The following is a 26,896-nucleotide window of genomic DNA, read 5'->3' as shown; positions in this document are numbered from 1 at the left end:
CACACGAAAAAATACAAATGACTGATTTTGGAACCAATAAAATCTATTTGAATAAGAAACTGAAGAAGCCGTTTTTATTATGACGAAAACTTTATCAATAAATTACACAAGTTACCGAACCTGACTGACTTTGTTGCTTACAATGATTCTGTACTTTGTACTTCAAACATGCTAAAATTCAGTAAGTTAGAAACCGACTAACAAACGCACATAGGGAAATTTGCAGACGAGCGCAGGGAGTTATCATTCGGCTTGTTTTTGCTTGAACAATCTGATACGAAAGTTGCTGATCACAACTGCATCATCTCCACTTGTGACATTAGTTGATGAGCAGCGTGGAAAGTTTTGTTCAGTTTTTATTCGATACAAGTTTGTTTGTTTTCGCGTTTTCTTTTTCTACATATATACGTTGTGTTTCAGAAACGTAGATTTTAAAAATACGATGGACACACTCGTAAAACTTTGTTTTATTTGCTCCATCGTTCTGAATTTAATGTATTTTTGGCAGTACGGAAACACAGTTGAGATTGGTGAGTATTTTCTAAGCACGAACGACAACCAATCAGCAATAAGAAATAAGTTACAAGAATAACTAGATGATGACAAGTCATTGCTGACCTAACATAATAATCTGACGTTGTAAACCTAAAAAATGGCAAGAGAACTGCTGTGAAATATATTTCATCTAAACATACTAGCTATCACTCCAAGCTAGACCAGATTAATTCAATGGTGCTTAAACTTAAACTGCTTAAAATGAATTTTTATTACCTTAAAGAAATTAACAATATAATAGCACTCATAGTTCACTCTTTTCTTATTATGTTGCTAGACCAGGGGTCACCAAAGTTTTTTCTCTGAGGGCCGGATTGCTGCGAGATTAACAGCTGCGGGCCGGATGCAAATTGCGAAAAGATATACAACTATTTAGAATCTCCATTGACTTGAATTGAGCGCAATAAATAATAAAGTTAGCGGTGGAATAGCAAAGTTGTGATGAAAATCGAAAGGTTGCTGGAAAAGTTATCCCCTGCTGTGATACACTACAAGGCATCGTGCTCTTGAAAAAACATTACATCTTTTTAAATTTGGCCTAGGCTGTCCCTATTTGTGGTGGCCTAATGATAAACAGCAACGTCAGTCCTTTACAAAAAGTTTGGTAACTGTTTTACTTAACAGTTGTAGTGCAGCTGTTATTTCCGCAGCACGTGGCGGGCCGGTTCCGGCCCGCGGGCGGTAGTTTGGTGACGCCTGCGCTAAACGAGTGAAGGGCACAATTATAAATAGTTCGTTGCTGTATTAGACAATAATACTTTTACTGCACATGCACCTGCTAGGCGATGAAAAAGAAACATAATTTAAAAAAAAATAAACGTTTTTCATGGTTGACGATTTAGATCAAAGGTTTTCAACCTGGGGGTCACGAGACGCCTGAAAATACAGTGTATCGTTTTCAATTCTTGTTTTGCCAGAAAACATTGAAAACTGTGTTTTTTCGCAATCGACCTTGCCTCGACCTGGGGTTATTCTATTGTTTAAGCTTTTGCAAAGGCTTTAACAATATAAAAGCAATCGATATTTTTAGGGACTATCCCTAGATATTTGGTATCCGGACAACTGGCCCCCGGAAAATTGCCCCCCGACAATTGCCCCCGGACAATTGCCCCCGGACAATTGCCCCCGGACAACTGCCCCCGGATAATGAATACCAAGAGATTAATAAAATTTAAGCATGGCTTGGTGAAGTTTATTCATATCGCGAAGACGTTTGGTGGCAACATCGTTACTCGTTATAGCGAACAAAGGAAAGGCAGGCGGAAGGATTGCAAGGCCAATATCAGGCAGATACTGACTTTGCTCTGAAAATTCGTATGCTTCCAGGTTCCAGCTCTGGCTTTCGTTTGACCAAATGACGTAGTTAGTGCGTTTGAAACACTTCAGGATACTATGCCAACAGAAGCTGTTTCGATCGTAGATTACTTTGAAGATGTCTTCATCGGAAGAAGGCTACGCATCAACAGACGATTACCCCGTTTTCCGATCAGCATATGGAGCATGCATGATCGTGTAGTGGAAGATCTTCCCCGCACAAACAATTCGTCGGAAGGATGGCATATCCCCCTTCAAGCTAACATTACTACATGTCATCCAAACGTTTGGAAGGTTATGGACGTATTAAAGAGCGAGAAGGCTTTAACAACGGTAACAATTAACCAAATGGTTGCAGGATTTCCTGCACCACCGCCCAAAAAACGCTACCAAGACTGTTCAGCTCGCATGCAACCATTGTAGAAGACTATGAAAATCGCGATGTACTTGACTTTTTAAGAGGAATCGCTCATAATGTACATTTCTAATGGCGATGTTTATATATCTTTCTGTGGTAAATAAGAATCAAACCATTAGCGCTAATTAAGAAAACAATTTACTGCACATGCTGATGGAATTGTCCGGGGGGGAGGGGCAATTGTTCGGGGGGGGAGGGGCAGTTGTCCGGGGGGCAATTGTCCAGGGGGCAATTGTCCTAGAACCAGATATTTTTCACCTAGTTCCTTTGCATTGCGCTGTGCTAACTAAACTTAATTAGTAAGCACACCGTGGCAAAAACGCAAGGTTATTTGGTATCTTATGTCAAATATGGATTTGTCAATATCGTTTTCAATGACATTGAAAAAATTTAGTGTGAGGCTATTTTGTTTAAAAGTTCTTTCAGTAACAGTTCCACTCGTTGACAAGCTTGTGAAAACAATGCAGCACCAGCCATCTCACTGAAATTGATTTAAATAAATTCGCAAAAGATCGCAATAAATTCAACCGATAAAAATGTAAATTATTCTCAATCTTTTTTCTCCTATAATGTATCCAAGCTTGATCGGAAATGGAAATAATAATAATTAGAGGAAATATAATTTCGTGAAAAGACGTTTTTGATTTCAAAAGTTTACATTAAAACAGCGAAACGACATAACTTGATGTCATCGTAAATCAAATTAGATTAAATTTTGCATTAAATATGCTTTTGTTGAATATTTTTGTGGGGGTCGCGACCCTACGTTGATTGCTCTGCGAGGGTCGCGGTGCAAAAAGGTTGAAAACCCCTAGTTTAGATGAACTGAGCAGGAAGACAAGAACGCCCTCTTGTCCACCTTCCTGCATGCGTTCTGCCAAAAATACAGCAGTATGCTTCTGAGCGGTGTCGAACCGGCGCCCTTCCGAGTGTCGTGCTAGAAATCACACCACTGGACTATGCATCCAACGAACATTGAATTGTAGGCTACGCTGGCTATACGCAATAGTAGCCTACGAGCCAAGACCTCTATGGCTAAAGCACTCTCCGACCTATATTTCGTTTTGTATAAAAGATGCAAAGTAAGATTTTTTGTTGCGGCTGTCATTGGAATATATTGGTTGGAACTATATCTCAAAAAAAAAATGTGAGCAACAATCTAACAACTTCTAATAAGATTTAGGCCTAATAAACTTTATTACATCATAGAAGCTTACCTATCAAATCCTTTTTGCGTGTTTTTTGCTTTGCTGTGATTTCAATAAGTTTTCGAACCATTCGATTGAGTAACATGTCGACGTCGGCGTGTGAGCCTCTGGGGCCGAGGGTCTATCCTTTTACCACTCCAGATTCACGATGTTCCCGGACTGTAACACTATAGGCTACTAGGGTTATAGGCCAATTCTTCGTAAACAATTCTTCGTAAAGCAATTCTTCGTAAGCAATTCTTCGTAAAACAATTGTTCGTAAACAGTTGTTGGTGAAATGAAATCCGTAAAAGAATTTTTCGTAAAGCATTTCTTCGTATACATCAAATCTCCATTGCATGCACGAATAAATGCTTTGGGAAGAATTGTTTTACAAAGAATTAAGTTTACGAAGAATTGTTTTACGAAGAATTGCTTACGAAGAATTGCTTTACGAAGAACTGTTTACGAAGAAAACGTCGGACACCGGCTACTAGAGAGCAGCCAGTCTTTGGTTTCATCATCCATGACACGCAGACCTTCCACTCCGTTAGGTGGCTTGAAGATGGTACAGTCATTGATGATGTGGTCTGCGGTTTGTTCCTCCGCACCACATTCACAGGAGGAAGAAGAGGCCATTTCCCATTGGTGCATGGTTGAGCGGAAAAGCCCGACGCCCGTACGGAGACGGTTGAGGCGCACCCATGCCTGTCTTTGTAGTGTCAGGCCAATGGGGCGTGTGTCGGCGTCGGGGATGAACGAATAGCAACATGTAACACTGTACTACAAGCAGGCATGGAGGAACCATTGTAAAAGTGGGTGGGCCCAAAGGCGCAGCAGCCAAAGTCAATCCAACTTCATGACATTGTTGTATTCCCAATACTTGAAACCATTTATACATTGTGTTTTCATGAACGCCTTTCGTGCCACCAAGCAAAATTTTTCCATTTTTGGCCCGGTTAGGTCAAAAAAATTACAACATTGTTAAATTGCTCTATAGCGCTATACAAAATATGGCGATGTACACACAAATAAAAAGGCAACAATACACACACAGTTATAATACCACCTGGGACTAATAGTCTGCAGCATTATTATTTATACAGAACGTGCGTATGTAATGATATCATTGTTTTTAAGCATAGAGACCATAGAGAATAATTATATTGATTGATAGATTGCTTCACCAATCACACGCAACCACATCCACACGTGCTGCCCATCAATAGTGGGCTCAACAGAAAAGTTTAAAGATTGGTTTTCGTCATTGAGCTATCAAAGATATAATCAAACTACTGTGTATCAAATGAGTGGACTTTTTTTGGAACTCCCTTTCTGAGTTGCCGTTTTCGCTACCTTTTCAAAGAAATTTAGCTTTCAAACGTGGGTGGGCCAGGCCGTGGGCCAGCGTGTCGGCAGCAGTGGCCGAGTGGTTAGCGCGTTGGGCTCGCACTCAAGAGTCTGCATGTTCGACTCCAACTACCCGCACTTGCTGTTGTTTCTCTGGGCAAGAAACTTTACGATAATTGCCTCTACCCAGTGATCGATTTCGAGTAATGGGTAGTACTAAATTTAAGTCATAAGTAGAGTAGACAAGAGGAAACAGACATTGCCGTCGGCTGCAGCGTGGGTCAGGTGTACGTCGGAAGGCGTACACCGATGCATAGCGCTCAAGTCCGCTTTCCTGCAATGCAGGATAAAGATATGAAAAACAAACCACCCAGAAAATAAAGTAGGTGGGCCCAGGCCCACGTGGTTCCTCCATGCCGAACTACAAGCATAGTGTAATTAGTTTCTCTGGATAGTTTTTGTGGTGCATTTTTATTTAATAGTTGTTTAGGGCCTTTTGATCCAGACTAAACCATATTAGGGATATTTTTGCAACTGAAAACAAGTTTGAGTTGATTTATGTTGAAATTTGTCAAACATGTCAAAATTTTGTTAAATCAAATTGTAGGAAATATCATGGACTTCTAAATAGTAGTCTATTGCTACTATTTAGAAGTCCATGGCTATATCCAGAGATGTACGTATACGCCGCAAATTCTACGCCGCATACTTGCGGCGTAGACTTTTTGTTTGCGCTAACGCTTGCGGCCACATTTGTTTGGATAGTTTGCGCTTGAGGCTACGCGTAAAGTTTTCGCGTTTTTTTAGCGCATAGCTTCAACGCATACTTTTTAATGTATTTTTTTCGCTACAACACGCCAATACCTTCCAGCGCTGCAGTTGAAAGAATGTTTTCAATGGACAAAGGCATATTGGAACCAAAACACAGCAAAATGTCAGATGAACACTTTCAGATGCTTGTGTTTCTTCGTGGAAAGTCAAAATAAAACTCGTTTGTTTCGAGTGGTTTATACCGTGTGAATGTTTGGCACCTAGCAAACAAAATTAGTTTACGCTAGTGTATGCGCTAACGCTGACGCCGCCAACTTTTTTTACAAGTTACGTTGACGCATACGGCGTATGGTTTTTCGAACGTTTGCGTTTACGGCACGCTGACGGCGTCAATATTTTTTGTATGCGCGTACATCACTGGCTATATCATTGTTTGCTTGCAAAGACTTTGTAATTTCCCGAACAGCAATCCACTAATGTAAAACAAATAGTATTCTTTGAAACTATACTGTATAGGCTTAACAGTGAAGTGGTTGCGAAACATAAATATCTGTCTATAAACACAAGAAACTCGATCTTGCATTCCATGATTATGAGAATCAGTTAAAAAGCAATAAGCTGATGCTTCTTCCAACAATTCTATTTGTTGTAGTGGAAGCTCAATATAACTTGCACACAAAAATAATCTTTATCACTTTAGAGACAAAGAAAAATCCTCTTAGATTCAAGTCAACAGCAAGGAACGAACTTCACACCACCCAACATTTCAACCGCTCCAACGTCGACACTTCAAAGAACTTACAAGCTTCTCCCGCGCCAAAATACAGAGATCACGTTATATGGAGCCCTGCTCTTCAATGGGATGACGTCCATATTACAATTAGAACAAGCAAATCGAATCACAATACCAAAATAGCTCTATTGGCTAAAACTTGGTTTAAAACTGCTGAGAAACAAGTAAGTAAACACATTGAATATTGAAACCGACATATGCCAAGATTAAAAACAAATTGTGACAAAAAGATGGAAGAAAAGAGTAGCTTACACAGTTGCGTAGATGAGTATTACCAGATAGCCTAGTTGCCCATCAACGCAGCATATGACAAGCAAAGCTGGAGTTGAGAGTCTCCGCTTTCCGTTTTCTTTGTCACTCTTTTTTTAATATAGGTCAATAGAAATGCTTTTATATATAAGGTCACTTACAAACTGAGTCCTGGGGGGGTTCCCAGGGTGAGGGTTCCAAACCGGGAGTTCCGAATTACCATTTCAACTTAAACTTCTTGTGTCACGTCAGTTTTTTTTTTATGTAATCATAGTTTATTGAGATACGACTTTATGGCTTAGATTTGTTTTATTTCATCTTGATTTGATGTGGTTATACAGTGTTTGTTTTAATTTTATGTTTGTTCTTACTCACACATTTGTTTTTATCCAATGCAGATTGCTGATATTTGTGTTGGCATTCATTTCGGATTATTTGCTTTAGATATATGTTCTTGTTTGGAGAAAACTACCTTTTCTTGGTGTAATTACTGTATCATAACGAAAATAATATCTTTCTTTTTGTAAAGGTGCTTGCTTTTCAGCGTCTGACTTTGTGCACGAAGGAACCTCAAGGTCAAACGGTGCTGGTTCGATTCTCGAGGTGTACGCTTGAGCAACCCAATTCAAAGCTGCTTCCCTCAGCTGCATTCAGTGGGTAGAATAATTTACAGACAGCAACACTTCACTCTGTCAATCTCGGTGAGCGGGCCTGCGTCAGTGGATCAGCCTCTACAAGTATACGAAACTGTCAGGATTAACATATCAGAGGCTTTTTCAAAGTCCGAAGATAAAAATTCAAAACCAACCTACTTCAAGCAGCCTGGTTTTAATGCACTTGAAAGCTATTCCTAAACACAAACTAGGTGATTTTATTGCTGTTTGAAAAACGACATGCAAGAATTTAATGCAATTATTTTTGTGCTTTAATTTGTTGTCGCATTTAATTCCAGATATACGTCATCACGGACAAAAATGACAAAAATTTGGAGCACAATTCAAGTGGTTTCGTTGTTTGTTTTGATGAAATTTATAAGGGGTCTGTGGCATAATTTTTAAATGATTTGATTTCGATATCGAATTCTAATTACAGTTTTAAAATGAAGTAAAAGCGGGAACAATTAAGCTACAACCATAGCCGTACGAGACCAAGCATTTTGGGGGGGCAGAAAGTAAATTTGCCCAAATGTGCACGCTTTTATAGAAATTGCCCAAATATAATGTATGCGGTGTATGATAACTATCCCTGATGATAACAGTAAAAAAGTAACATAACAAGATCACCAGCAGTGGCGTAGCCAGTAATTTTGAAAGGGCGGGGGTTGAGGGCGTGTTTCGCTTATGACGACACCCAGCAGTGGGAGGGTCTGGGGGGCCTCCCCCAGAAAATTTTGAAAAATTATTTTGAATTTGGTGCATTCTGAGAGCATTTTCAACAAAAATGTGGTTATGAATATTCCTGTAAAATGATACTGTCCGGTGGCATAGCAAAAGGATAAGATCATGTTTTCTTCGGTATTTTTCAGAAATAATTCCTGTTGCTAATTCCTGGCTGAGATATTTGAATGCTTGGTAATGGCAAAACTCGCTCTTTGCAATACCCCCCCCCCCCCCCCCCCCCCCCCCTTGGCTACGCCACTGATCACCAGCTAGCTAGAACTTCTTACCAAAGTATTCAAGATAGAACAAATGAATTCATCTTTGAAGAGCATGGTAAGTAGGAGTAACAAACATTGTTTTACACACCACAAATAATAAACAAGGCCACTTAAATATTCAGTTGTGATGTCATAAAAGACTCAGAAAAATAAACATTGCAGGAAACCGGCTCAGGGTGACCATGAGGATTCAGAAAAAAGTACATAACAATAGAGAAATTATAAATAAATGTAATAAAACACAGACATACTACTTCTGTTCAAATAAACTTTGTTCAATCAATTAAAGTAGTTTTGATGATACGAATTTTAGTACAAAAATAAAAAGGTCTGGCAGCACTACTTCTAAAAATATAGTTAGGCTAGGTAATTTGATGACAAAAATAACTAATTTTAATACATTCTAAGTTTGCATACAGACAGTGACGTAGGATTCAAAGAACACAATTAGCCTAACAGTTCGTATTTACATTGATTCAATGTCTGAATATTGAATAATATTCAATCATCGGATTTGCAGAAGGCGTCGTTGGATTTTCAAAAAATCGCCGAAAAAGGCTCTGGCCGAATAGGGAACTCGCCGAATAGTAGCAGAACCTTTTTATAAAAGTAACCAAACAAAGCTAAGCAACACCTTAACATTACAGTACTTTTAACAGGTATATATAACATGTTTTTGTTAAATGTTGTGGTGGTGTTGCTTAGCTATGTCCATTTATGGTTGAAAAAGTACTGTGACCTCCTCACCCGAATTGTTCTGTAAAAGTACCGGTCGGCTATTCACCAGATTTATATAAATTCATATTTTGTAGTTGCCCAAATCAAGATGATGCATTTATGGATATTATGAAAAAAATTAAAGACTTAGTACATTTTGATGCGAGGCAACTGCATCATGCCAATTTGGGCAGTTTTATAAATAGACTATGATCAGATAATTTCATATTTTTTGTTGCCTTAATCTAAACGATACAGTTATGTAAATGGGAAAAATAAATGAATTTGTTCATTTTGGGTAAACTGCCTCACGCTAATTTGGGCAGTTGCATAAACAGAAAGACTAATCAGTTTCATCAAATAATTTCATGTTTTTGGCTGCCCAAATCAACACGATGCATTTGTGAAAATTAATAAAATTAGCTAGCCTATATATATAGCAAATTTTGTGTTTTGATTTGGGCAGTTTCACAAAAGTATTAGAGACATATTTTGGTGGCTGCCCAAATTGGCATGATGCAGTTGGTTAAATGCATTTCATACTATAGTTTGATCACCATGCAATACATCAGTACGGGTGTGCCAAATGACAATTTTGCGGCACATTTCTTGTGCAAATAAGAGGCTGTACTTAGTTTGATAGGTAAAAGATATTAATTTATAGTTTTTCTTAATTCATGCAATTTTGTAGCTTTTTATATAGCAATTTTTGCCCTAATAATTTTAAGATTTTGCCTGGATTCGCGACGTTTTGAAACAACAGGAGGGGCGGCTGCCCCCCTGGCTCGTACGGCTATGGCTACAACCCTTTCTTTTGGGTCGTGCTTCAATTGCATACATAGGCCTACTGAATCTCAGCCAGAAAGTAATACATTAAACTAGGAATAATATGCAGGAAAATTCAACCTCAAATCATCCCAACATTTCAGAGACTTTGCGAGTTTACTTTCCCGAGAGAAATGTAGCCTACTTACATAAAAGTAAAGGTAAAGGGGGTCCCATACTTGATTCAAGTGTCGGGTATGAGAAGATAAGGTTCTCATTGTACTAAGTAAGCCTTCGGCACTAAGGAGAGTAGGGTAGCCAGTTCCTTTCTCTCGGCCGCCTTTACTTCAGCAACTACACCCACCCAATTTATTACACCCTGGTAGAGGTGAGCGGTGTTTTCAACAACCAGCATAAGCCAGGAGTCGAACCAGGTTTGCATAATTGGAAAGCCAACGCCATATCCGTTGCGCCATCCCTACCTACATACGTAGTGTTAAATAAATTATTTCATATTATTTTTAATGATTTAACACCCTACCGGTACGCATTCTATTGAATCATTGGTGAGGTCATTAAATGATTTGATGAAAAGTTTAATGACAAAGTTTTGTTTTGAGATACAGTTTGTTGTTTGTCATTTTTAAATAGACAATTTTACCCATGTTGTTTCAGCCATTAAACTGGTGGAAAGTGGTTGTCCGCCTTCACACGGAAGGTATGATACAGCATAAGTTTGTCGATGCAAAGCGAATGCTGCGTTTCCGGTATTTTAAACGATGTTCTTGCTCGCTAACTACGGTATGTTGGAATATTTTAGTGAATTTGTAGATTTACTTTCTGAGAAGAAATACACTTGGTGAACAACTGAATAATGTGCATTGTGCAATGTACTTGTACTGTACGTGTAGAGGTTTTAGAAAGTAATAACTATATTTGATAGGTTATAGGCAAATTGTTCGTAAGCAATTGTTTGTAAGCAATTGTTCGTAAGCAATTGTTCGTAAAACGATTGTTCGTAAACTGTTTTTCGTAAAATGAAATTCGTAAAACAATTCTTCGTAAAGCATTTCTTCATACACATCAAATTTTAACTGCATGCACGAAAAAATGCTTTAGGAAGAATTGTTTTACGAAGAATTAATTTTACGAACAATTGTTTTACGAACAATTGCTTACGAACAATTGCTTTACGAACAATTGCTTACGAACAATTGCTTTACGAACAATTGCTTACAAACAATTGCTTTACGAACAATTGCTTACGAACAATTACTTTACGAACAATTGCTTACGAACAATTTGTCGGACACCATTTGATATATGTATATATAATATATAGTGTCGTTACATCAAATATAGTTATTACTTTTTAAAACCTCTACAGCCTGTTTCACCTTAAAAGGGGGATCATCAGAAGGTCCTTATTCAAATAGAGTGTTGTTTGTTATTATCAAAAGGGCAACTGTCGAGCTTCACATGAAAGATATCATAGTCTAGTAGAGCATAAGATAATGAGATATTCAGCAATGTTCTTGCTCACCAATATTGAGTAATTGATTCATCGTTGATAACAACAATTACTGCTGCTTACAGGGATGATCTGTGCTGTAAAATAGGAGAGGAATGCACTTCCTTCCTGGAAACAAACGGAAAGTAATTACGCAGTTGGGTTTATGCAATTAATCGTTGTACTGTAAGTATTTCACACTAACAGTACTATCGATAAACAACAGACATTCCAAATATCAGACTCAGGGCGTAACTTCATCAGGGGCCCTCTGCAAACATTTCATATGGGCCACTCATTTTTTTCTGTAGCCTACATTTTTTCAGAAATACATACTGAAGGTGACGCTCTTACACATGAAAATATCGCAACAGCCGAGGTCTTGGCCAGAGTCCCATCTAATCATCTTTCTAGCGTCCATCATGCAACAGCGACTTTGCTGCACGGATCAGTTTCATCAATCGTTGTCGAATCCATGCACGACATGCACAAAATGAACCTCAGATCAGTTGGCTCTCTTCAAACAGTAAGGACGAACTTCTTTAGATTGATACAAAGCTTTTCCTTGCCGTTCCATTGTTGCTATGGACCTGTTGATTGTGCAATCTCATGTCGTCGTCATTTGTTTGATTCAACCAGCTCAGTTGCCAAGTAGTTGTCAGCCCCAATAATCGTAGGTTGGGCCAAGGTTTGATTGCATGTCGGGACGTACCAAAGACTTTAAAAGCAGCACAGGTTGTGTTCTTTCTTGCACAACGCAATGAAGATTATTCTGAAAATAAATCACCACAAATGTGGTGACATCGAAAGTATGATACAAAAAATGAATATAAGTCCTGTCGTTTAAAGACTCTAGCGGTTGTAGAGCGACAATATAGATATATCATCAGTGGCGGCTGATGCTGTTTGTTAGCAGTGGGCTGCAATAAATAATCCTGGAAGCGAAGCCTATTTCTTAGTTCGCCGAAGGCGAACGATTTATTGGAGGGTCTGGGGGTCTCCCCCAGAAAAATTTAAAAAATCACATTAAATTTGGTGCGTTTTGATCATATCATTATTCCAAGATTTGAAAAAATGTATTCAAACTTTGTTAGAAAGTTGATGTATTTCAGCTTGGTCTTGACTAGCCTAGCAGTTGTATACAAGGCTCAAGTGATTTTGAGATACCTTAGGCTGGACTAGCATTTCCTATAACCTGTTGAATACCCTAACTTTACAGCTAACACTTCTACATTCATGGCTCATCGCTACTCTGAAAAATAAATAAAAACTAACTTTAAAAAGTCTGTAAAGTTACTCGGTTAGGGAGGGGGGGCTGTTTTCCATGCAGCCTCAACTGATTCAAAAATTGCTGATCTGTGTGCTGTAACATACCAAAAGAGGTGGAGCTTCAAGGATAATTTCTAGCTAATCAGAACGCTTGAAATCCATAATCTCGGGCTGCAGATAAGTTTTCCCAAAATCCATGTTGCCAAACAAAACTTTTAATATTTCGATTTTCGATCCGCAATCCTCAAGTGAAAAAAGTAACCGGGTCAGACAAACACAGCGGAAAACATATTTTCCCTCTTTTTCTTTCAGGTGGGGCTGCAGCTCCATGGCACGAGCCGCCACTGCACGTCATCATTGTCTCAATTTGCTTCTCATTTCGTTCGTTAAATTCGTTGAATTGAAGGTTAATGTAAAAATCTACTTTTAATCTCAGTCTGGTGGATTTCCATTGTAAATACTGAGATGATGATCTACTGGAACTGATATCTCCACTGGAATGAAAACATAGTTGCAAGATCTATGCAAGATAGTCATTCAGTCTGTTCGACTGAGAAACGCTCGTTTCTAGCACTAGTTGCCACGTTCATCTGATGAAAGAGATAGTAAAACACCCAAACTTTTCAGTATTCTGAGAAACGCTCCATTGCTGTGCAGCAATGTATTCATGAGATTTTGTGGCACTTCGTACTTCCACACCCACCATGTAACTGTAATGCTGATTGATGCTTTCCTAACTGAAGCAGCCTACTGCATCTTGTTGACGTGCCAAGATAAAAAAAATTAAGCCAATAAACCTTTGTGAGTATCATGATGATTTGATCGATTGATTGAATCTTTATCCTCGGTCTAGGAAAGCTTCTTGCAGAGCTTAATCCTGGCAGTTTCGCAAACTTGTAGAGGCTTTGAATTACTAACGCAGGCCGGGTCGCGAAATTTTTCCCACGAACTTTTTGTCTCATTTACATATTTCGGTAAGTATAGCCATTATTGGTTACCGCGTGCGGTAAATTTATCTGTCGGTTACTTCGCATAGAGTTTGTATTAATACTGTGTGAATGCAACATTTTTTCGTTGGCATGTTTGGTTCAGTGGTTTCATATTGTGCCTAATGTTCTTGAGAACAACGGTTCGACGCCCATCGAATTCAATTTTGTTTTTTTTTAAATTAATTTTTGCGGTGCACAAAAACTTTTCAAAATAAGTAAGGTTATGGTTAATTCTTAGTCAATTCGAAAAATCTTACTTTTAGACTAGTGACCAGAATCAATTTCTTTTCACAATTTTTTAAACTTGACTTGACTGGTTGTGTCTCCAGGCTTTGTTTTTTTCAAGGTCAGTGTTTAAATTTGGACCTGTATGGCGAAATTTAGCTGCTGACTTTGAAAACCGCGCGAGAAACATGAATCGGTATAAACCAGTGGTTCTCAACCGGGGGTCCGCGGACCCCAAGGGGTCCGTGAAGGGATTTCAAGGGGTCCGCGAAAGTTTTCGGGTTTTCAGCATGATTAATAAATTAAAAAATTTAAAAAAATTTTATGCTTTGTTTATAAGTTTTGGTAGAGAGGTGACTTTCTTCAACCTTGTTCATGTATTAGCCTACAGTGTTGCTCAAACTGTAAGTCGCAGCGCACTGGTGCGTCGTTTGAAATTGCAAAGGACATTGCACAAAGGTTTGATTTCTTAACTAAAAATATCATATAAATGACTTAAACCTTTTAATAAGGCTATGTTGGCTTTGTTCAACTTAATTCTTTTGAGACAGCAGATTGATCAATGATTGACTTACAAATTCAAACGTTAGTCAATAGTCTATTACCACTGACAGTTGTGCAATGACTGCAATTATAACGAATTAATATTGATTACAAATGAAAAAAGGGATAAATTCTTTGTAACGCTCGCAAGTAGGCTATTCGATTAACTTTTGATAAAATTTATAGAAAAACATCAAATAAGCATATAGATCAGTGATGTTTGATCCCGTGTACCAACATTGGCTATAGCTCATAACATTATTTCGTCAATCTCACCGTCGTCAAGTGCGTTGCGCAAATTCTTCTAAGTGTGTTGCTTTGAAACTTATGTAACATATGATTCCATAAGGAGACGCAATATACCAAAATTTCAAATAGAAATTTTTAGGGGTCCGCCACCGCTTCGAAGGCACCAAAAGGGGTCCACCATGACAAAAAGGTTGAGAACCACTGGTATAAACAGTTACCGCGTGCGGTAATCAGTAATGGCTACACTAACAGAAGTACAAAAATGAGACAGAAAGTTTGCGGGAAAAAAATGTTCGCGGGCGGGTCACCGAGATTGACAGAATGAGGTTTTCGACTGTTCAAGTGTCGTTGCCGAGGAACTACTCCATCCATTAGATGCCGCTGATTGGAGAGCAGTCCTTAGCGTGCGTTGCTCAAGTGCACACCCCGAGAGTTGAACCAGAGCCGCTTGATCTTGAAGCTTCTTTATTCCAGAAGGCACGCGCTAACCAACTCAGCTATCGGGGAGGATATGCAAGCAAAGTAGGCTATAAATACTGAAAATTATTAAAATTAGTGTTCAAAAGTTGCAAAGACAAACTAAATGGTTAATGTAATACATTGGTCTGTTGAGATATTTCAAATATGAAATGTTTAAAAAAAAGTTGTTATTGTCGATGGTATTGTTGTATTACCATGGCGCTCAAATTAAGTTACAGCGAATGAATCTAAAAAGGAACAATAGACATATTTTAAATTTTTCCATTAGATGGTGGTGTCATTTCGATGACGATGTCTACGTCAACACAAAGCAATTGTTGGTCTTACTCAACTCTCTCAATGCCAGTGAACCGATCCGCATAGGACGTTTATATTCCGACATGAACTGGGTAAGTCATGTACATCGGCAACAACAACTTAGTGCGTATATTGTTTAGATTATTTTATTGACGCTATCATTGACATCATTATTAACTTACAACAGAATCAAAAAGCTCCCGGTAAAAAACAACACACAGAATAATATTTGTATATGATTACCTAACGATTGCCATAGGCGTAAGAGCCAGGGCCTTAAAGAGGGGAAGGGCTGATTTTGCGATCCCTTTATTCATTATGTTGTTCCTTAACGTCATGAATAAAGGGATCACAAAACTTCTGACTTCATCAAAATATAGAGACAATGCATTGCGCTTTTCTGTGAGCTGCAACTAAGCCATTTCATTCTCCGTTGGTTGTTCATATAGAGTTTGTTGGCTTAAAAAAGCATTCCGGGAATTTTGGCGCTTAAATTTTTTTTTTAATTTTGATGATTTATCATTTTTCATGTCCAACATCTTCATGGATTTGATCCTCAATAGATACGCATTGTAATCTATGTTACTTATGTCTTCACTATGTTAATTTGGTACCAATGTTACTTTGTTATCTATGTTTCTATGTTTTGACGTAATCTATGTTACTTTGGTACCAAAAGTTTGGTCTACGCAGTTTACATTTTTGTGATGTATATTTTCTGAATCAGTTAGCTTGTTCAGATAAGTAAATGATGAAATGAGGAGGAGTGAAGGATTTATGAATATGAGGAATCATAACCTTATTCACATCTAAACAGCAGAAAGAATGTTGGACCAAAATCCTCATTGCAGTTAACACTGTGGTGAGCGCTTGGGGTGTGCGCTTGAGCATGTGGTGTGCGCTGGGTGTAACGGGGTGTGCGCTTGAGCAACGCACGTTAAGGACTGCTCTCCATTCAGCGGCATCTAATGGATGGAATAATTTTCCGGCAACAAGACTTCAACAATCGGAAACTTCACTCTGTCAATCTCGGTGACCGGGCCTGCGTCAGTGATTTAAAGCCTCTACAATTATGCGAAACTGCCAGGATTAAGCTCTGCAAGAAGCTTTCCTAGTCCGAGGATAAAGATTCAATCAATCAATCTAGCAAGTATCGCCGAGCTAGGTATACTAGGCTACAGCACTGGAGTGGATAACTGGATATATACTGGAGTGGATCAAACTAGCAAGAGGCTGGAAGATTAAAAAGTTATAAACATCAGTTATGTTCCAGAAGAATGTGTGCTTTTAGAAGTTTCTTAGTGAATATAGCGGATGCAGCAACCAAGGTTGTATTTACAAGCGTTCACTTCTACCTGCTAAACAAGTTCATAATGTCCGTTAGAGACGTTAGTCTACTTGTCAAACAACTCAACAGATGTTTGGTTTTAAAGTCTGGAACCCAGCAATTTCTAATTTATTGTGCGAGAAGATTGAAAAGTTGTCACTGCATTTACAAACTAGTGTTCCATGCCATGATGACTCGAAGTGACAGCTAAATGTGATGCCTGTAGATTTTGTACAATTTCAAAATAAAATCAACCTTTCCACGTATCATCCAACTTAAAAGCAAGAGGGAGTTTGGTATTAAGAATTAATTTGAAGAATTAACTTTTGTACGTTTTAAAAATAAAGCTTACTTTTCTAGCAACATTATATTACATGTACGCTCCAAAAGTCATTTCAACAAAAAGAGTGACTTTTGGCCGTGGCAGAAAAGAGTTTAACACCCCCTTATGAAGACGCCTCTTACACAATTAAGAGCTATTGATGTAACGCTAATTAATCTTACTTTAGCAATTAAAATGTTTATAGACACTAAGTATTATTATTTCACATTTTTATGTGCTTGTTTTTGCAATGAAAGTAAAAAAACATGTTTTGTTTTTCAATGTTTGCTTGTGTATACTAGGTCCTTCAGGGGCAGGACCGAGTATACACTCTTTAAAAAAGTTTGTATAAGCTTTAACCTCACAAAAATAAATTCGATTGTCAAGATATTTACACAGTCAATAAACATTGACCTTGGCCGTATTCTCTAAAAATTTTGCCTTATTTTGATATAAGCTGAAGAAATGAGAGCAAAAAAGGAAAAAAATGTGTAATAGGTCCTGCATCTCCCCTACTACAAAAAAGTAAAATTGAGTTTTTGCTTATAAATATTTTTCAAGTAGTCCTAGAATAAAAAGTGTTCTTAGAGCACATATAAACATGCCACTGCTGCAGCTTTTGATGTAACGTTCATCTTTTTATCTCCAGTGGTTTTCGAAATATGACGATTTTTATGAAAATGAGTAGGCCTACTGGTAACCATAAAAACGCCCAGTGCGCAGGCCCGGATTTAGGGGGGGGGCAGAGGGGGCAGTTGCCCCGGGCCCCCCGACTTTTGAAGGGCCCCCCTATGTGGAAAAAAATGTGATTTTGTGTTATTTTATTCCTTTTGACCTTTAAAGTTTCTGCAAAATGCTGTGCAGTACTGGACTGATGCTACTGTAGACGTAGAGATGGTTTTACACGCCGTAGGCGCAAAAAAATTTTTTGCACGGGGGCCCCCCGATCTAAAAGTGCCCCGGGCCCCCCATCAGCTAAATCCGGCCCTGCCAGTGCGACCGTGTGACGTCATTATTTTCAATTTTTTTTTTCGCGTTTGTGTTTGTAAAAGTTCACTACAAACTTTCAGAAAGTTAAAAAAAATCCATGAACCTCGCCATTTTTTGGCACAGCCTACTGGAGAGTGGATGCTAACAGTAAAATATCCGCTGTATGACAAGTTTCTTATGACCGCTGGGTGACAAGAATTGTATTTAAGTGTATAAGGTGCAACTGTGATCAAAGAATGTAAAAATACAATGAAAAGTCAACTTGTGACTCACAATATTGTCTTTTTACGGGTGTGTTTGCGCACATGCAAGGATAATGTAGTTTACTCCATAAAACCTTTTTCACCGATGCTTGCATTCGTTACCAAAATCATTGCAAGCAAGAGCCTATCCCCTCACATGTTAGAAACATTTCATACTATTTCAATACCAAGTACCAGTCACGCCGCGCTGGTTCGATTGAGTTTGATCGAACCCCTGGGGTTCGACGAAGCTGTTTCAGGGGTTCGGCGCGAACGTCCTCTGAAACATTAGCACCCGTCCTACCGAATGGTATATCAGCAAATATTTTTGGAAAATATTGTCCAGCCGAAACTTAATTGCGGCTTACGTGATGGTTAATAAACATCTGTATGTTTGACACGTGATGTAATGGTGCCATCTGCATGTAACACAGAATGTTGTAAAAACATTGTAAAAACGATCGGTAAGAAAACCTTGATTTTCTGAAAAGATGAATTTCCTCACGTTTGCTTTTTGCATGTTAGTTCTATTTTCAATTTTTAAGAAAATTCTTTTTTGTAAGGAAATCGAAGGAAATTTTTTTAGCCTACGCTTACTTTACTGTATTTGTACTTTTTTGTAGGCAGGTTTGCTTAAGGCTTTGTATTGACTGGCGGTAGTGTTCAGTAGTCAGTCATCAGTGAGTATCGGACTGGTAGGCCTACATTTTTTTTCTTCACTGTATTAAGACATATAGATACTTATGCTAGAAAAAAGAAAGGCTCATGATTGCCACACCTTTTTAAATGTAACTTTTTTAATGTAACATATTTAATAACAAAGAATGATAAAAGTAAGCACGAAGACAGGTACCAACAAATTGAAAGTTATCCTGTTATTACAAAAGTTGCTCTTGAAGTTCTCATGCCATTCGTAACCATTTATTTATGCGAGCATGCGTTTTTTATTCGTGTGGATGTTAAAATAGAAAAACGATACCGGCTTGCATACGAAAGTGACATGGGAATTGCTGTTTCCGATACAAAGCCTCGAATCTCATTATTGGTCTCAGAAAAACAACAACAGAAAGTCTTATTAATACATTACTGTATCACTAATAAATGTGGTAGATTCTTGTTTTTGAGATTCGGCGAAAATTTGGGGTTCAACGAAACCTTGCAGATTAGTGTAAGGGTTCGGCAGGTTAGTAAAAGTTAAGAACCTCTGTAATAGATGGAATAATTCCCCGGCAACAACACTTCAACAATCGGAAACTTCACTCTGCCAATCTCGGTAACCGGCCTGCGTCAAAAGCCTCTACAAGTATGCGAAACTACAGGAATAATCTATCAAGGCTTTGTCAGTCCGAGGATAAACATTGAAAAACCAACCTTTGTGAAATAAAATAGAATAATAAGTACCTGTTCCAGACGGTTGTTCGCCTGGTCAAACGTCATATAAAAACCGTTCAAGTCTACTGAATATTACGTCATGGAAATTCCTAAAACATGAGCCAAAATTGCACCATCGATCGTAAGACCTGTGTCAAACCTGTTTAAACCTGTTTCAGTTTGAAACCTGTTTAAACATGAAATGTTGCGTCGCGCTACTGCTGGCGTGCCTTTGAGTTATCACAAATTTTTCTGATTCATTCTCGAAGTTGTTTGTTGGAAGTCGGTCGCACATTTAACTGGTTTATTTGGTGCTTGCTAGCTGGACAAATTCTCCGTCTTTTATCCAAGTAATCTGTATCGTAGTGACAGTTTTAGAGGTGTACGGCTTTGCATCTCGATTTCGATAGCCGCGGGCTAATTTTACAGGAATACACTTTAAGAATAGACGTTTCGAGGAGTGTTTCTTTTCGATCACTATATGCAGACAAACGGATCCGGGAACTTTATGTTACAATTTTCCCACGAAGAGATTATGGTTTACCGCTGTGACCAGTACCTTCCTGCATTTCAAGGTCAAACACCAAAGAAAACTAACTCTACACTATTTAATTTTAGCAGATATCACCCGTTAGACGGTTAGAATCTTATTTAAAATGGTGTTTTGTTCACTGACAAGCAAAATAGTTGTTGGTTTTTTCTCTGGGGTATATTTACGTATCCTGCTTTCATGCACAACCTTGCATAATGCTTTAAAAAGCAAAACATGGCATTGTAAAATCATACCAAATATAAGAATACTATTATGAAATATTAATTGAAATATCAATAAATATCCAGTGATGAAGTATTATTTCTTATGCAGTAAGTCTTACATTTCGGAAAGAAAAATATAATGTATTCCTCGTTAAAAAACAATTCATGAATGAAAGGGTTACTTGCATGGATCTTTGTAAAAATAAGCACTGGAACAACATTTCTTTTGAATTAATTTAGATCATGTTAAACGTTTTGGTTTTGCCTCAATAATAGAAAGGGCTTTTATTGAGTGTCCTTTCTGGTAGCCTATAACGTTCAGTAGTATCAGTACATTGCATGCAAATGTTACTGTCATTTTTCCAGTAAATATAAAAGACATGAAAATTTGTGTAGAATTTTTTTTTATGTTTAGGGGACCGCCGGATCTCCTTACATATGGAACTTAGTGACGAATAAAACTTACTACAAATACGTAGTCCCTTGGAAATGGCCAGCAGGTGTTCCAGCGGTAATTTTTGATTTATATCTAACCTTTAGTTTAATTATTTTTTAAGCCCGTGCTTACGACGTGTGATGATTCTGGTGGGTTCTTTAGAAAACAAAAGTTGAGATCTGTGTCTTAAAAAGTTGGAAATTAGTATGAGTGTGTAGCACCCTAAGAAACACCCTATAAGGCCTGGTACGACGTTCGTAGTGAAGGTGGACACGAAGATTGCTTTCCTTAACGTTCACTTCATCTAAATCTTTAACCACTAGGTGTAAAGCTTGGATACATCGTACAACAAAAGTGAAGTCGCAAGGAAAAACACTGTTTTTGCCTCCTGAGGAATGATATTTCAATCAATCACCTTTTTTGCAGCTGTCAGCAAGATTTTACTTTTTGCTTAATTATGTCCAAGTCATAAGTTGTCGATTATTTTTCAACAAAATTTTGCGACTTAACGATTTGAATATTGGCTTGCTTTGTTGCTTGAACTTAAAAATCAAAAGTAATGTAATTTTGTTGGAATATCCTTGTACTTTACTTCATGTCAACCATCTGCAACATACTATTATAATAAATAATGACATTATTTCAAAGAGGTTTAAACGTCATAAGTCAATATCATAATCAGTGCTGTATTCGTAAAAAAAGCACAGGGTATACTGTCTCAGATTTGATAAAATGATAAATACACAACTTGCAAAATACTAATCTTTATTCTACCATAACATGAATTATCAAAATTGAATGAGAGGTACAAAATTGTTTATTTTTTATGAATAGGCCTACATTCCAAACAGCCTGCCGAGAGGAATCTACATCTTTATCCTGTTTACAAATTTGGGATTTAGTATCCTTAGCTGATCGGTGGTTTGGCAGCCAGGATCTTACACATTTTTTAGCAGTAAATTGACTCACAGGTGGTCCATTGCAATTAAGTTTAGTAAATATCAAACAGCCCACATTATCAATAAGCAAAGATGCTCTTGAACCTGTGGTAATATCGTTCAATAAACTGAAACCACGTTCACATTCTGCTGTAGAACAAGGAAAGTTGAAATAGCTGTCAAGAGAGGCTTCAAATTATTGGGCACAATTTCAACTTTTTCACTAAAGTCTCTTAACCCTTGGATTGACTGTATTTCATCAATGTCAAAGCGTCTACAAATTCATCTCACCTCTGCTTCTCCATGACGCAAACTTTCTTCTATCATTTTTTCAGGTTGCAAAGTTAGCGATATCAACCAGTAGCTGACCATTGTTGGTGTCGGCATTAGTGCAAAGTCTCATTTGCATTCTGCTAACAATGCTGTGAATGAATTGATTGAATGATAAAACTCTCAGAACGGGTTCATGGTACACCCTTGTACCATTGTACACCCGTATACCATTGGTCCTCAAAGGGTTAAGTAGTTAGTTAGTAGTTGTCAAGAATCAGTAGCCTAAGGATAGCATACGCACTCTATTTGGAAAATCAGAGGGTATACTATAATTGCTCGAAAAAGCAGAGAGTATGGTGCGTATACCGCCGTATACCCTACGAATACAGCACTGATCATAATATGACAGTAACACTAGATGTATTCAAAAATGAATTTTTAAACGAGAGTTTGGATTTTTATACCGCTTTAAATTTTCTAAAATCAATGAAATCGTCGTTCATACGAATATTTATTAAACCACTCGAAGTATGCGGTGAGGATAAATACTTGTTGGCAACTCAAGGGTTAGAACTTGCGTTAGGGTTAACGTAATTTCAAATAACTTTCTTTCTGTGTGATTCCGGCCTCAGTTTGGTGCAAAATAGTAAAAATATGAAATCTGTTTCGAAAAAAATACGAACTCTCCTCCGCTGTAAAGCTTGGCAAGAGCCTGAATGCCGTACTTGATGGTGAGCACAAAGATTGATGTCTTTGTCTTCCCATTCGCTCCATGTAAACCACCTGGCTTAATCCTGGACAAGACAAAAAACACTTTCAAGTTTAACTTTGCTAAAACGTATTAAAATTATGATGGCTCAAACCAGAAATTGAGGTTTCTAACTGTGGACAATGTTATTACGAAAATATGTGTCCAAGGTTTTTTCATTTAGTTTAAAGTTACAAAAGTAAAATTTAATTTTCGTGCGAAAGCAATGGTAAAAAAATCGAAGTTGTAGGCTACATATACCGTTGAAGTAATCTCTTTTTATTTTTAGTCTGGACCGAAGAATCGATTCATTCATTTTGTTCCGGGGCATGCAATGTGCTTTTCAAGACCATTAGTCAAGATTATGGAGCCATGGTTGAAGTCAGAATTAATAGAGTTTTATTTTATAATATATTTTTATTATTTAAATAAGACATACATTAATCAAATTATGCTGTTACTTATTTGAAGGCATTAGTATTGTTTTCTTTGCCAATAGCTTATTAAACTATATTATAGTTGACTTGGTAATGTGGCTGATTTTAATTTTTTCTAAGACCGTACAATTTCTGTAAAGAACCAAACAAATTCCATTCAAATCAATCTATATCACATTTTTGAATTTGAAACTCCAAAATTAAATATTTATTTGCAGAGGAAGAAACTTTGTTAAAACCTGCGCACTTTTCGATCTTGCTGATGACGCGTCATTAGCGCTATTACTTCATCACATATTGAAGATTCCAACAACGGACACTGCGCTGTTTCATACGCAACTGGACAACCACGGTCGTTCATTGCGATATACTGAGCTTAAACACAGGGTAAGTCACATAACTTGCATTTTCTGTCTTTACATTCGATCATGCGAGAAACTACCTGAGTCAAGGCCAAACTGAACACGTACAAGGTTCATTATGACGTTTCAAGCTTTATAATGTTTTTTGCAAATTGAAAAGTTTTTAGTCCAAAAGTCGTGTAAAACATAGCACTCAAGCAAAAGTAAAAAAACAGCCAAGTTCTGTAACTGGCATAATTTATGGATCTTTCGAATTTGTTTCTGAACACTGAAGTTTGAACATCGAAAAAGTGAGAAGTCGTCTTGGCGGTGGCGAAACTTTTATAACTAAATCATACAAATCACCAAATTTGACTGTTTTTGTTGACTGGATATATTCATTTTTTTAGTAATTAGTTGCATCTTACACTTTGGATCCTATAATTTGCAATCTATAACTTTATAAACATTGAGAAGCTGTTAAAACAGAGGTTAAAAGACGTTAGCATCACTTTCGTTTATCCTACTCAAACAAACATTGGTAAAACTTATGGTGCCAATTTTGTTAAAAACAAGGATGAGTTCACCTCCATCACGATTGGAAGCCACTTTGGTTTTGATCCCGGGCTCGACTATTTGCCAACCAATGATTTGAAAAACTGAAAAAGTTTATTAGAAATTGCATTTGCCTTAAATTTACTTACATAAGATTGAGCTCTACAACTCATATATTTCTTCTCTGAGGAAGAAAATGTATCAACAGGTTGCATTAGTGTAAAACACTTTTTTTTGGAAAAACAAGATAAAAATTTTGAGAGCAATTGGTTTTCTGGATCCCTGCAAGTACATTTTTACTACTTCATGAATATTTAAAACAAAAAATGCTATTAATACTACAAAAAGTGATCAATGCCAAGCAGAGCGAATTACATCAAATACAGTTACTTTTCAAAACCTTCACAGGCTGTTTCACCCCTATTGGGATCATCAGAAGGTTCTTATCCCACCATTTCCCCAAATCGATATCGCTTAAGAAAGCTCTTCCTTACAATAAATACCTTACAATGCATTCCACCTTGTTGGCAAACAATCTTCTTTTGTTAACACATAACAAATGAACAATATTGCAAAAAACAATTTAACCGCTTTAAAGATATGTTTTCGTTTACTCAGATTGAACTGATGCCAAAAAGAAGATTTTCTTTGTAGGTCTATGATAGTCTGAGCGAATATTGAAGCCGTTCAATCGTTTTGTGTTTTTGTGCCAGTGCGTGAGGCCTTATGCTTGGTGAGATTAACAAGAAAACTGTCCTTGTGATCTTACTGGTTTAATCATAACCGCAAAGTGTAAGAAAAACTAGACACAATCACACAACAACGACACGATAATAACATAGACACAATAAAGTTGCTTCTTCTCACCAGCTTTCGATGTTTCCACTATGAGGTGTGGAAACAGACCATCATGCTAAAAGATGTAAGCTGCCAAGTTAGGTTTCAATCTAGAGCAGGGGATCTCGCACCCCTTAAGGGTGCGAGAGCTGTTTTTGGGGGTGCGGGAAGTCTGAATGATTAGGTTGGTTTTAAAGGGTTATGAGGGAATCAGGATATTCCTGCTTGTTTCCTATAAAAAAAACATTGATTTGATCCTTGACATGCAAGTAGTAGTCAGCACACACACAAGTAGTAGTCAGCACACACACAATACGATTTGATGCCATCATCAACAGGAAACAACAGAAAAAACGTCGCTGAGCTTGTTGCTTAATCACCACTACGGAGAAATTATTTTGCATTTTCACATAACTAACGAAATAAAGGCAATTTCGGAGGCAACTGCTGACAATTGGTAAGACAGAATTCGACGTCGTTCCTGTCTTTTGCTATCTCAGTTACATGATTGGCCAGTCGGAAGGCTGTAAGTATACCATGGCAGTGAGGGTGCAATTGGGTTGGAAAAGTTTCCGTGAGCTCATCCCTATTGTTATGGACAAGGATATTTCCTTCGGTGGTCGAGATCACATGCATAATATGTGTGCTTGGAATGTTCTACTGAATGCACGTGAGACCTGATCCACCACTCTTGAAAAGCGAAATCGGCCATGTTGCAATAATTTCCATGGAACGATGGATCTATTAAAAGTGCCTTTCTGACCGGATGATGATGGAAGAGCTAATCATGGTTTGGCATCTATCAGCTTGAGATGTTATAAGATGGAGAAGGCTGCGTTGGTACGGACATGTGCAACGCATGGAATAAGACGCGTGGCCAAAGAAAGTTTAGTTCTTTAACGTCAATGTATACCCCTTGTGAGTGTCCTAAGAAGCGTTGACTAGACTACATTGGAGAAGACCTACGGTTGACAAAACAGCAGATCTCGTCTCGGTCGATCCTAGGAGCCTATGGAATGGAGAATGCCATCACAGAATAGAAGACTGTTGGCCACCAACCCTCGCAATACGGAGAAGAGGGGACGTTAAATCGTAGACATGAAGGCAGACACAAAACATAAAAAACGCAATTTTGATATCTCCCGTATGAGGAGCATCGTACTGTGATATTTTATTGTCAGTTATATATGAATAGACAAGTGCTTTGTTAAGACGATGATTTTGTTATTTACCGATGAGAATAACATTACCTTTGAGTAATTCTAGAAGGGGGTGCGAGAACTTGTCAGTGATTTGAAAGTGGTGCCAACAAGGAAAAAGGTTAAGAACCACTGATCTAGCGGATGGTCCCCATATCTGTTTAAACAACGGAAACAATGATTGGTTAATTTGTGTAATGGCCGCTTTGTGTAGTTGACTAGTAAGTTCGTTCTGAGTTGGTTAAAATATAGATCTCTTGAGTAAGTAGCTATAATAAACAAAATTTTTGACACTGCATTTACATTTCAGGTAACTTATTATTTCGGGGCAATGCCTGAAAAGACGACTCCATTTGAATTCAACAAACCTGCGTTTACCGAGAGGGAAGACCCCACTCGATTCATGTCTGTACATTGCTTGCTTTATCCAAACGATGAGATTTGTCCAAAGTAATCTCGATGTGAAAAAGAAGATTCCATTCAAATTTCACTAACATGTGCTTGCTAACAATAAACACCGCACTCAGCTCATTCCTGTACAATGTAGGCCTACATTGTATGCTTCATTCATACGATGGCACTTGTAAGAAGTACTGCAATATTATCTTGAAGAAAAAATAGATTTCTGTCTTTTCAACAGATCTTTAGCTTATTTCATGTATTGCACAAAGCCCTGCTAAACACTCTTCACACAAATATTGTACCAACGATGCTGTGAGCCATCGTTTCGTCTGTAGTTAGAAATTGTGAACTGTTGTATGTGTGAATCCACAATAAATATCAAAA

General features: G+C 37.8%; 1 protein-coding gene across 5 annotated transcripts; it reads left to right on the top strand.

Annotated features, from left to right (window-relative positions):
* Positions 1-418: 418 nt before the first annotated feature.
* On the top strand, positions 419-26,896 carry LOC145777912 (beta-1,3-N-acetylglucosaminyltransferase radical fringe-like). Of its 5 annotated transcripts, XM_082589271.1 has the most exons (10): positions 419-530; positions 6,296-6,552; positions 7,590-7,675; positions 10,452-10,577; positions 11,373-11,472; positions 15,310-15,430; positions 20,762-20,857; positions 23,031-23,122; positions 23,397-23,565; positions 26,421-26,896. In XM_082589271.1, exons 5-10 carry the CDS (start codon positions 11,453-11,455, stop codon positions 26,562-26,564), a joined length of 642 nt encoding a protein of 213 aa, XP_082445397.1. In that variant the 5' UTR covers positions 419-530; positions 6,296-6,552; positions 7,590-7,675; positions 10,452-10,577; positions 11,373-11,452; the 3' UTR covers positions 26,565-26,896. The 5 variants fall into 5 exon arrangements, with proteins under 5 accessions (XP_082445397.1, XP_082445398.1, XP_082445400.1 ...); XM_082589272.1 differs by lacking the exons at positions 419-530; positions 6,296-6,552; positions 7,590-7,675 and adding an exon at positions 8,551-8,953; XM_082589274.1 differs by lacking the exons at positions 419-530; positions 6,296-6,552; positions 7,590-7,675 and having other exon boundaries at positions 8,553-10,494; positions 11,373-11,432.

Source organism: Aplidium turbinatum, chromosome 10, assembly GCF_918807975.1.
Source record: "Aplidium turbinatum chromosome 10, kaAplTurb1.1, whole genome shotgun sequence".
NCBI classification, from domain to species: Eukaryota; Metazoa; Chordata; class Ascidiacea; order Aplousobranchia; family Polyclinidae; genus Aplidium; species Aplidium turbinatum.
This window is presented reverse-complemented; position numbering and strand designations above follow the sequence as displayed.

What these genes read in the sequence shown, in the direction of transcription:
- LOC145777912 (XM_082589270.1), top strand. Translation starts at nt 15,191, where the DNA reads ATGTTTAAAAAAAAGTTGTTATTGTCGATGGTATTGTTGTATTACCAT. An exon ending in TATATTCCGACATGAACTGG is followed by an intron (nt 15,431 to 20,761) that starts GTAAGTCATGTA and finishes TTTTATGTTTAG; the next exon opens with GGGACCGCCGGATCTCCTTA. An exon ending in GGCCAGCAGGTGTTCCAGCG is followed by an intron (nt 20,858 to 23,030) that starts GTAATTTTTGAT and finishes TTTTATTTTTAG; the next exon opens with TCTGGACCGAAGAATCGATT.